At 41.0% G+C, this 12,753-nt stretch overlaps 1 protein-coding gene across 3 annotated transcripts in view; it reads right to left on the bottom strand.

The window, feature by feature from the left end:
* The window catches only part of brinp1 (bone morphogenetic protein/retinoic acid inducible neural-specific 1), a 423,443-nt gene that overhangs the window by 110,032 nt on the left and 300,658 nt on the right, over positions 1-12,753 (bottom strand). For all 3 annotated transcript variants that reach the window (XM_063073794.1, XM_063073795.1, XM_063073798.1), the window contains exon 4: positions 2,371-2,540. In XM_063073794.1, coding sequence (XP_062929864.1) covers positions 2,371-2,540 — 170 coding nt within the window. The remainder of the gene's footprint in view (positions 1-2,370; positions 2,541-12,753) is intronic.

Here is a 12,753-nt window from a genome sequence, read left to right on the forward strand (position 1 = left end):
CCATGGTTAGTGTCCCAGTTCACTTTCTTTGCTAATATCTATGATAAAGTGGTACATAGTTTTTAATAATGGAGGCTGGAAATGTAGTTAGGAGATCAGCTTGATTTACTCAAGAAATCCAGGAAAAGTCATAGCAGAGTAGCTACATTTGTACTCATGATAGAACAGCTGGTTATGGTCCGTGTTCCAACAGGGCTAAGTTATGAAATGCTTTGGAAGAATGAGGGGTGACCTCATTGAAATCTGTCAAATGATGAAAGGCCCTGATAGAGTGAGTGTGGAGGGGATGTTTCCTATGGTGGAGCAGCCTACAGCACCTGCAGATTTTCTTGTGGTTGTAATACAGAGAAAAAAGATTCAGGGATCTTTCCTGTGACTGAGTCCAGAACGTTTATGGCCCGAGGTCAAAAACATTGGTTCACATATCCTTCCAGTGCAGATCATTGAGCAGGTGAGACCCGTAGTAAATTGTGGACCGCTTCATCCAGCACATCCGCTCTATCCACCAAAAGTGGAACTTCCCAGTGGCCAAACAGTTTAATTCCACTTCCCATTCCCTTTCTGACATGTCAGTCCATGGTTTACTCTTGTGCCAAGAAGAGGCCTTCCTCAGGGTGGAGGAGCAACACCTTATATTCCATCTGGGTAGTCTCTAACATGATGGCATGAAGATTGATTTCTCCTTCCAGTAAAAAACTTTTCCTTCTTGCTCCTCTCTTCTTCTATTCCCCACTCTGGCATCTTACCTCTTCTTACCTGCCTATCATCTCTCGTGGGTCCCCTCCTCCTTCTAATTTTCCAATGTCCATTCTCCTCTCCTGTCAGATTCCTTCTCCTCCAGCCCTTTACCTTTCCTACCCACCTGGCTTCAACTATCACCTTCCAGCTAGTCTCCTTCCTCTACCCCCATCTTTTTATTCTGGCATCTTCCCCCTACCTTTTCGGTCCTGAAGAAGTATCTTAGCCCGAAACATCGACTGTTTATTCATTTCCATAGATGCCGCCTGACCTGCTGAGTTCCTCCAGCATTTTGTGTGTGCTACTTTGGATTTATGGCATCTGCAGGCTATCTTGTGTTTATAATTTTGTGTAACTAATGAATGGATGATCACTTTGTGAGTATTTTGTGATCACTCGGTCAATACTTTGAAAGGAAAGTTTAGCATCTGTGGCACTTAGTGGAACATCAAAAGTGACAGAAGGTATTGGCATGACACAGTTATTGTTGATAATGGAGATAATGAGGAAATATCACAGTCATGTTTGCATGGGAGATTCAGAATTAATTTATAAACTGTACTGTCAATATAACTTCCTGCTCAACATGCTACGTCTGCATCATGATGTCAGGCCATAAAAGCCTGAGATCCAAAAACATACTTATCCCACATTTACAGATCAGTGGGAAGAAATCCATCTTAGAAAATTTTGATGGAAATGGAGTATACTGAGTTCCCAGCCAGCAGTTGTCTTTTGCGGAACATTTTGTTCTGGAAAAGAGCTCAAAGTGTCCTCTGCTGCAGAGTTCTCCAGTTTCCCTGTTCATAAGACCTGACACCACTGATTACGTTGAATTTCATCACTCCATCTTTGGCACCCATAGCTCCCGTCTCAGAAATTGACTGGTACATTTCAGTCAATTGGTATCTCTCATCAAAATTACGGTTTATGTGCGACTCGTGGAATGAGCATAACGTGTATCAGATGCAAATCTCTTTTATGTCATGAATCTGTACTTCAAGTCCCTGACTGAAGTACACCGGGACAGCCTACCATGCTAACAGTTTTGTAAGGTCGGCCTGCTTACATGCTATCTTTCTCTCTCTCTCCCTTTCACACACACACACACATCCCTTATCACATGAACAACTGTGCTTGCTTTACTGTTACAATATTGGAATGATAAAGATTGCATTATTTTGACCAATTTGACACAACGTGCAAAAATTCGATACAACCTGCTTTATAGCCATCTTTATTTACAAAGACAGATGTCTGAATTATACACTAATGTTTGCAAGCACATAGAGTTATTATAAACTACTCCATTTGAAATCATGTAGAAACTGGTGCTTTAAGGAAACAGTTTGATGCCACGTAAAGAGAATGGAAACAATGAATATGATCTTAGGGTAGTAATTCAACATGCACCCTAGTATCAATAGATTTTTCTTCCATTCACCTTTTTAATTTCACTCTGTCATTTGAAGTCGTAATCTGATAGAATGTCAAAGAAGGCAATGTATATTATTCTTACTCTACTGAATGACAATATAGGATAAATCACCTTTTAACCAAGGAGAATGACCACTGTCACAGCCATTATTCAACACCATTTTTTTGTATTGGAAAAGATTGTGAGTGAAGTACCTTGATTGCTCCAGTAGAGATTTGGATTTCATGAAGTCTTCGCATGGTCCCATCACGATCAATGAAATATGAAGAGGCTAGCTGATGAAGGGCCTCTACACTCTGACTGGCATTTACTGACTTTCTGTCTAACATGCTTTTGTCCATATACATAGTAAGTGCTTCCTCTCCTGCAAAGAGAGAATAATTGAAACTTTAGCAAAGGTTACCAGCAAAAGAAAAAGAATAATATCGTCATACATGTCAATAAACATGGACAGCTCTTCTTCTACACATTAGTACTCTTTGATTCCATGTGATGGCACCATTGTTTTAGCAAATACATTCATTTACAAAACAAATATTTTTATTCAGTTTTAAAAATAATTCTTCTTTCAGTACTGCTTGCGGAGTTGATTGTGACAATGGTAAGCCCTCCCTTCAACAATGCATACACCTGTGGAATTTATGTCAGTCAGTAGGAGTAATCTTCAAAGTACTCTTTAACCATTGTAGATACCAGACATGCTGAGATCTTTGTCTGCAATGATAGATGAGCCAGGTAACCTTACAATCATCAGGCTCTTTCTCAATTAGTTAAGAAACAAGGCAACTTGTAACATGCCACAAGTGAACAAGACATTCTCTGAGTAAGCTTGAAGTAGAGCAATAACACAAATGCCTTCTTACTCTGCAGAAATCCAGAAGCACGAACAAGCTTGCATAATTCATAAGCCCATAATATAAAGGGGCACCCCATACATGTTAGCCATGAGGGAATCATTTCGGACACCCAAGTCCCGTTGCATCTCCGATTACTGAATTTCTCAACATTTATAAGACAGTCTACATCTTTATTCTTTCTATGAAAGTGCATAATCACACACTTCCCTGTACTGTACTCCATCAGTCACTTCCTGGCCCACTCTCTGCCAACCTACAGTAAGTTAGAAGAGAATTTCGGAGATGGTGACGACAACTCCCTGACCTTTACCATAGCCATGGAGAGGGACAGGAACAAACAATATGGGAAAGCATTTGATTGAGGGAGGGCAAATTATGATGCTATTAGGCAGGAACCTGGGAGCATAAGTTGGGATCGGATGTACTCAGGGAAATGTACAATGGAAATTTTAGGGAACACTTGCATAGTTTGGGATAGGATTGTCAGACTGAGGCAAGAAAAAAGTGCTAGGATGAAGGAACAATGGTTGACAAAAGATATGGAATATCTAGTCAAGAGGAAAAAAGAAGCACGTTTAAGCTTTAGGAAACAAGAATTAGGTAGGGCTCTTGAAAGTTACAAGGTGGACAGAAATGAATTAAGAATGGGCTTAGGAGAACTAGAAGGGGACATGAGAAGATCTTGGTGACAAAGAGTAAGGAAAACTGCAAAGCATTCTACATGTATATGAAGAACAAGAGGAAGACTAGAGTGAGGTTAGTACCGATCAGGGATAAAAGAAGAACCATATGCCTGAAGTCACAGGAGATAGGGGAGGTACATAATGAATACTTTGCTTCAGTATTGCCTAGTGAGAACAACCTTGAAGAATGTGAGGTCTGTGTGGAACAGGCTGATATGCTGGGAGAACATGTCAACATTAAGAAAGGGGATGTGCTGGAACTCCTGAGACATATTAGGATAAATATGTCCTTGGGGCCAGACGATATAGCTCAGGTTACCATGATAAGCAAGGGAAAATTTGTTGCACCTTTGGCAATGATTGTTGCATCCTCACCAGCCACAGAAGTAGTGCCAGAGGATCTGGGGATGGCAAATATTATTCCTTTGTTCAAGAAAGAAATAAGGATAATCCTGGGAGTTATACATCAGTGCGTCTTACATCAATGGTAGGCAAACTATTGGAGAAGACGCTGAGGGACAGGATTTACAAGTATTTGGAGAAGCGCAGTCCAATTAGGCAGAGTCAACATGGCTTTGTGAGGGGCGACTCATGGCTCATGAGCTTGAAAGAATTCTTTCAGGAAGTTTAAAAACATATTGAGAAGGTAGAGCAGTGGATGCGATATATATGGATTTTAGTAAGGCATCTTGACAATGGAAGGCTCATCCATTAAGTCAGGAGGAATGTGATCCAGGGAAACTTGGCTGAGTGGATTCCGAATTGGCTTGCTCACAGAAAGGTGGTAGTAGATGATGGAGCATAATCTGCTAGGTTGGTGACCTGTGCTGTTCCACAAGGAACTTGTCAAAGTCCTTCTGGAAATCCAAGTAAATAACATCTACTGTCAAGCCTGCTTGTTACCTCCTCAAGAAATTCTAGCAGATTTGACAGCCAAAACCTTCCCTTAACAAAACCATACTAACTTCATCTTATTCTATTATATACTGAAATTGCACCCACTCTAAAATCTTACCACTCACTGAGATCAGGATAATAATTTCCTGCCTTCTGTCCTCCCTTTCTTCTTTAAAAGATGTGCCATAATGCATGTTCTGATTGTGTGTTCAGTGTCTTTCCTGATTTAAAAACTCATACATCCTAACACCTGATGTCAGCTTTTGGAAGGAGCTGTCCAAATAATCATACTCCCCTACCCTTTGCACTATGCAATCAGTAGTGACTTTATTCTTTCAAAATATTTGGATAATCCTTTTTGAAAATCCTGTTGATTCTGCTCTCACTTCTCTTTCAGTTTGTGCATTCCAAACCACGAAAACTTGCTGAGTATTTTTTTTTAAATCCCCGATTTGGATTTTAATTGGATATTAACCTAAAACTTTGTTCTTTGGTTATTGACACACTTCATGAAATATATTCTGAGTAAGAAAGTAAAGCTATTGCAGGGTTGCTGTCTACCAGTGGTCCAAGTGGTAGTGCAATGAAACAATTCCACAGATTGGATATTCAAAGCGACCTTCTTCACCAGATTAATCCTGTTAAAAGGGTTTTAATATATATACTGAGCATGCTCAGGAAGCCAAGACTCAGGTTTGTGGTTTTCTGATTTTCCCTTGCCAGTCTCCATGCACCCATGGTTGAAAAGACCTTCTGCTCAAAATGTAGCACTGGTCCTACTTATTCACAGAAATGTGTTGACTCTTATTACAACTTCCATCAATCTCTGCTAAGAGGCTATGCTGTGACTTATCTAGGTGTCTGAACTGTTCAGTGTAAATGTCACCATTGCAGTATGCGCCTCTTCACTTTCCTTGCATGGGTCATTCCACTTCTATGGTCAATCATCATCATCATCAGGTGCTGTGCCCAGTTTTTGCTTTGACTGCCATGGCCCACACACTCCTGCTTCAGGTATTCATTGGTATTCATTTCCAGTTCTCTGGCTGCTGTCTTCATCATCATTTGTCTTTGTCTACCTCTTGCTTTCTTCCCTTTAATCTTTCCCATAATTACCGTGCATTCTAACTCCTCTTTCCTAATCACATGTCCAACGAAGTTATGCTGCCTTTTCATGATCTCATACATTATTTCTCTTTTTGTGTTTGCTCTGTTCATGACATCCTCGTTAGATATTGGCCAGTACACAAGTTTAATGAATAGATTATGCATTTGGAGATTTGTCCAACCTTGCTTAGCCTCAGTAAAAAAAATACACTTGCTTAAGGTTAGGGTTAGTGGTAGGGTCGGGAGATGGAAATCAGGGGCTGGAAGGGAGAGAGAGGGGAGGGACTGTGGGGTGTGACATTTAGGGTTAGGGATAGGTGTAGGGTTGGGGGATGGAGGTTCAATAGGGACTGACGGGGAACAACGCGATGTATGGCAGGGAGAAAGTGGGACATGGTGGGGAGAGAGAAGGGGGCCTTGTGGGGGAGGGGGAGCCTAGAGGGAAAGAGAAGGGGATTTGACCAAGAAGGTTATTGTCTGGCCTGCTTGGGGAGCGGTTGTTCTGGAGCACCATATTACTGTACATCTACCCCTGTGAAGGGTTGGGGTGCCACTTGAGTTGGACAGCCTTTGGGGGGCATGGGAGATCTATCATAGAGGAAGTACAGGGCTATAACGCAAGTTCAAAGAAGTTATACCTTCCTTGCTTTGCGTAGTTTTTGGTGATCTCTTTTGTATCTGGGTGTGTGGGAGTCTTATTCTGGATTAAATTGACAGGGAATATGTTGTCTTATTCTCAATGCTCTAATTTTATAGCTCCAATCAGTATTTTTAGGCCTAGTTATTAGGCTTAGTTTAGACCTTTTAGGGAGTAGGTATATTTTACAGGCCTAGTTATTAGGCTACATTTAGACCATCTGAGGAAGTAGGTTTGGCATGATCTAATCCATTTTCTCTCTGCTCTTTTTCTTTGAAGGTTTGAGTAGTTCATGTTAGTTTCCAGGCCCAGGATCTCCAAAGACTGGATCCCATGCTTCTGAGTCTACTAACAGGCCTGTTCTGGTCTCCCCTTGCAATATTACTGAGGTGCCTTGTGGCCTGACTCCCTTTTGTGTATGATATGACATTGTTTACACTGAATTGCAGAAACTATGTTCTGCTGTTCACAAGTTATACTTTGTTCTACCTGGACCCACTTTCCATAGCTGAGTTGATAATACATTTAATATAGTTGATAATACATTTGCTCACAATAAAGTTAATAATAAATTTACTTTGAACTTTGAACTTTATGGGAGAGTGGGGAGGAAGGGAATGCATTCTAAATCAGAAAGTGCTTTCCTGAGCTAACGATCCAGAATGCTAGTTCAAGTAGCTCAATTCACCTTAAGAAATCTGGATTGTGACCAAAAGTGCTGAGTTACAGTTGACAGAATTCAGATGAGAGTTGCAAATGTTTCTGCATATTGTGAGCATGGGTCAGCACAATGTTATATTGGCATAGGCTCACCTTTTATTGTGTGGATTCTGGTTTTTGGGATAAATCAACCAGGCGACCGTGAATTAATTAGACAAGCAGCACGAGGCTTGAACTATTTTGATGGTCAGGCCTCATTTTAATGCTTTTGGAACTTGTACATGCTGTTTCCTGTGATGATTGGCAGCTTGTTGGCATACCCGATTTCAAACATTCTGTCCTCTTTACAGTTAAGTGCCTTCCAATTCTTTAAAAAAATTGCCGTGCATTTGACAATTAGATTAAATTCTAAGATTTATGAAAGCTTGAAGAAGTAGATATCACCTATTTCATTGGAATTAAAACATTTAAAGCAAATATCAATGCTTTTCCAGTGTGCAAATGAAAGGCTGCAAATCATGGCCTTCATATTGACAGGAAATGGTATCAATTTACCATACCCTGTTGAAAGGAAAAGAAGCATGAATCTCCACTTGAAAACTTGCAGATAGTAAAACATCTAATTCCATTCGCCTACTGTTAGAAGAACATTTATTGTCAGTCTTATGAGCTTTCAGATGATGGAGATCATTGATCTTTTATATTGGTCTGGTGAGCAAGCTCCATTTTGAATCAATGGTACTTAATGGTACTTTAACAAAAATATTGTTTTTGGATGTGATGTTGCTCCTAAGTCACTGTTCTGAAAGTGATAGTGAATAATCTAGATTTCAGATCATTGGAGAGTAAATGTGACAGTCTTATATCCTTTTGCTTTTTTGAATCACTGTTCTTGTATCATCTAGACTTCCAACAGACAACATTAATGTGCTTGGGTAGGTACACCTGCCAAGTGCAAGTGCTTGGGTAATTTAACTGTAAACTTCTATTGGGTGGGGTATGCACAAGGTTTCTGGCAAATTTCCCTGAGAATCATTAAACGATCATCTTTCTTCTTGTTTTGATAGATTATAGAAATCCAATCCATTACACTCACAAAATAATCACAAAGCTAAAGATGTAATTGAAGGTATTCAGGAAAAGAAGCAGACGAGAGCAGAAAGGACCACAGAAAGAATTGCATGCACTGTGATGCTCTAGACCCACTCACCGTCTCCACCAACAAACACTCCTTTTTTCATGGCATCTTCCCAATGCAGCAACAGGAGGAGCAACACTTGCCACTTCATTTTGTACCCTCCCCACCGTCTGGGACCCATAAATTCCTTCCAGCTGAAGCAGTGATTCAGTTGCACATCTTTCAATCTACTGTGCTGCATTGGTGCTCATGATGAGGGTAACACTGGAGAAACTAAAAGCAGTTTGGGTTACTGTTTTGTATCGTCCACAGTGAAGATCCTGAGATGACCAGTTATCTTCAGGTTAATTCTCCATACCACTTCCTTTCTGACTTCTCAGTATTTGCCTTGTTTTGCTGTTCCAATGAAGCCCAACAACCTCAAGCAACAGTACCTCATCCAGCATTGAATTCAACAATTTCAGGTAACTGGTCTTTCCAGTTTGTCTGAGAACAAGCTGCTTCTGAAGGGAGATCATAAATCTGTAATGTTAACTCAGTACTTCTCTCTCCACAAACGCTGCCTGAACTGCTGGCCACTTTTAGCACTTTTTTTTTCATTTCAGTTTACTAGCAACCATGGTGTTTTATCACTCATCATTGCAAAATTCATTTTTTGTCCTTTCTTGTTTATCATAAATCTCCCTCCAATAAGTCATATAATAAACAAATAGGCTCCATGACTTACTGCTGACTATCAGAGTTCATGTTCAAAGTTCAAAATAAATTCATTATCAAAGTATATATACATGTCAGCATATGCATCCCTGAGATTATTTTATTGATTAATTGAGTACAATGTGGAGTAGGCCCTTCCGGTTCTTTGAGTATTCCCCAAATTTAATCCTAGCCTAATCACAGGATAATTTATAACGAACAACTAACCCACCAAACAGTACATCTTTGGACTGTGGAGGCAACCGGAGGCCTGGAGGAAACCCACGTGGTCCATGGGGAGAACGTACAAACTCCTTACAGGCAGTGACGGGAATTGAACCCACATCGCTGATGCTGTAAGGTCTTATGCTAATCATTACGCTACCATGCTGCCCTTTTCCTTACAGACATTCACAGCCATATACAAGAAACACAATAGAATCAATTACAGACCGCACCCAACAGGACAGACAAACAAATGATGTGCAAGTACAAAAAGAAAGAAACAAAGAAATAGTAAAAATAATGAATAAGCAATAAATGTCACCGAATATGAGATTAATCCTTGAAAGTAAACCATACGTTGTGGGAACAGTTCAGTGATAGGGCGAGTGAAGTTGACTGAAGTTATCCCTTCTGGTTAAAGAGCCTAATGGTTGAGGAATACTAACTGTTCCAGAACTTGGTGATGTGGGTCCTAAGGCTCCTGTAAATAAAACCTGTTGCCATGTTTCACCAGCAGCATCAAGCACTTTATTACACTAATCCCATTTAATCTCCCCACAGACACGAGGAAATCTGCAGATGCTGGAATTTCAAGCAACACACATAAAAGTTGCTGGTGAACGCAGCAGGCCAGGCAGCATCTCTAGGAAGTGGTACAGTCGACGTTTCGGGATGAGACCCTTCGTCAGGACTAACTGAAAGAAGAGATAGTAAGAGATTTGAAAGTGGGAGGGGCAGGGGGTCTCTCTTACTATCTCTTCTTTCAGTTAGTCCTGACGAAGGGTCGCGACCTGAAACGTCGACTGTACTTCTTCCTAGAGATGCTGCCTGGCCTGCTGCGTTCACCAGCAACTTTGATGTGTGTTGTTTTAATCTCCCCACAATCTGCTGTAATTAACAAGAATCCCACAACTCTCTCAGCAGCACTGTCACCATTTGTGCCATTCAGTCATTCAAGCGCTCCATCTGATCATAGACATTCCAACTGTTCCCCCCATTTCGCTCCTCTGCAGCAGCTTCAATATAAGAGGAGCAGGAATCTCAAAATTCTCCCTCCATCCAAGACACTGGGTGATCTGCAACAGGCCATATCACCTTTTCTTTGCCAGTTGCCCATCAGACTAAATTCTTTAATATTTATCTGTTTTATCTTCAAGTACCACCATGAATACAGACTTCACAACCTACTGCAGTACGAACTTCCAGATGTTCACAATCTTCTGTGAGAAAATGTTCAACTTCCAACTTTTCCTAATTATGATTCAAAGATTACTGACCTGAAAAATAAACCCCATTGGTTTCTGTCCAGTGCAGCCTAATTTGTCAAGTATTTCCGACATTTTGTAGTCATTTCACATTTCAAGCATTAAGAATTTTATTTTTGCTTTTGGGACATAGTTTTGGTACAGAAAAAGATGCTCACAATGGAGAGTTCAGCAAAGGTTCCCTAGGTTCATTATGGGATTAAGGACTGATATATGTAGAAAGGTTGAGAGTAGGACTAATACTAATTGAAATTTAGAAGAATAGGAAGTAATTGGCAATTGGTTTGTTCAGTAACATATACGATATATGAGAAAAGCTTTGTTTTATCTTCTATCCTGAAAGACCATTCCAAATATAAATACATTCTGATAGTACAAAAGGAAAAGCATTAACAGAAATCAGAATCTATTGTTACAATTACACAGGCAGTGCGGTGCAGGCAGATAAATATGGTGCAAGGGGTATGCCGAGATAGACTGAGAGATCAAGAGTTTATCACAGGCAAAAGAAAATGTGCAGATGCTGGACATCCAAGCAACACACACAAAATGCTGGAGGAACTAAGATGGCCAGGCAGCTTTTATGGAAAAGAGTATAGTCAACGTTTTGGGCTCAGGCCCTTCATCAGGACTGGAGAAGAAGAAAGACAAAGAGTCAGATTTAGAAGGTGGGAGGAAGGAAGGCAGAAACACAAGGTGATAGGTGAAACTGGGAAGTAAAGAGCTGGGAAGTTGATTGGTGGAAGAGACACAGGGCTGTAGAGGAGGGAATCTAGTAAGAGAGGACAGAAGGCCATGGAAGAAAGAAAAGGGGGAGGAGCACCAGAGGGAGGTGATGGCCGGGTAAGAAGATAGGGTAAGAGAGGGAAAAGGGGATGGGAATGGTGAAAGAGGGGGGAGGGTGGCATTACTGGGAGTTTGAGAAATCGATGTTCATGCCATCAGGTTGGAGGCTACTCAAACGGAACATAGAGTGTTGCTCCTCCAACCTGAATGTGGCCTCATCGCAACAGTAGAGGAGGCCGTGGACTGCCATGTTGGAATGGGAATGGGAAGTGGAATTGAAATAGGTTGCCACTGAGAGATTCCACTTTTTCTAGCGGACGGAGTGTATGTGCTCAGCGGTGGTCTCCCAACCTGCATTGGGTCTCACCCATATTCAGGCCACAGCAGGAGCACTGGATACAGTAGATGACCCCAAAAGACTCGCAGGGAAGTGCTGCCTTACCTGGAAGGACGTTTTGGGTCCTGAATGGGAGTGAAGGAGGTGGTGTAGGGGCAGGTGTAAGTACCTACACAGCAGGTGATCAAGAGTTTATCTTTATTGTGCAAGAGGTTCAAGAACAAAAGATAATCTGCAGGCACTGGAAATGAAAGTAACACACCACAAAATGATGGAAAAACTTGAACGGTCTTGACCCAAAATGTCGACATTTACGCATTTCCATAGAACCTGCCTGGCCCGCTTAGTTCCTCTGGCATTTTGTGTGTGTCCATTCAAGAGTCTGCTAAGAGTGTTATAGAAGCTGTTTTAGAACCTGATGGTGTGTGCTTTCAAGCTTATGTATTTTCTGCCTGACGGGAGGGGGGAGAAGAGAAAATCACCAAGGTGTGAAGGGTCTCTTATTACGTTGGTTGCTTTCCCAATGCAGAGGGAAGTGTAGAGAGTCATTGAAGGGGAGGCTGGTTTTCATGATGCACGGAGAACTGTTCACAACTCTCTGCAATTTCCTGCCTCCTTGACCAGAGCATTTGCCATATCAAGCTGTGAAGCACCCAGATATGATGCTTTCTATGTTGCATCTGTAAAAAATTATGAGGATCATCAGAGACATGCTGAACTTCCTTAACCTTCGAGGAAGTACATGTACTGCGGCATTTTCTTACCTACAGCATCAACGTGATCTTATTGCTCCATGTAAGAGTCTGAAGAAGCATGAACAGTGTACACCAGGCACAGGTTTTCTCTGATCTGATCTGCTATCTGTGTGGAGTTTCAATGTTTTACCTGTGACCATGTGGGTACTCTCCAGGTCTTCCAGATCCCCATCACATCCCAAAGACATGTTGGTCAATGTTAATTTGCTACTGTAAATTAATCCTGGTATGTAAATGAGTTGTAGAATCCTTTGAGGAGTTGATAGCAATGTGGGGAGAATATAATTGGATTAATGTATGATTAGTATAAATTGGTAGTCCATGTTTAGTGAAACTTTGTGGGCAAAAGGGCTTGTATATGACTTCATGACTCCATAGCAATGTACACCTATTTAAGATAGAGATGAAGAGAGGTTTGTTCATTGAGAGAGTTGTGAATCTTTCAAATTATTTATCCCAGAGATATGTAGAGGCAAGATTACTAAATCCATTCTAGACTGAATTTTACAGAACTTTGGTCCATGTGGGAGCCAA

Source organism: Mobula hypostoma, chromosome 21, assembly GCF_963921235.1.
Source record: "Mobula hypostoma chromosome 21, sMobHyp1.1, whole genome shotgun sequence".
NCBI classification, from domain to species: Eukaryota; Metazoa; Chordata; class Chondrichthyes; order Myliobatiformes; family Myliobatidae; genus Mobula; species Mobula hypostoma.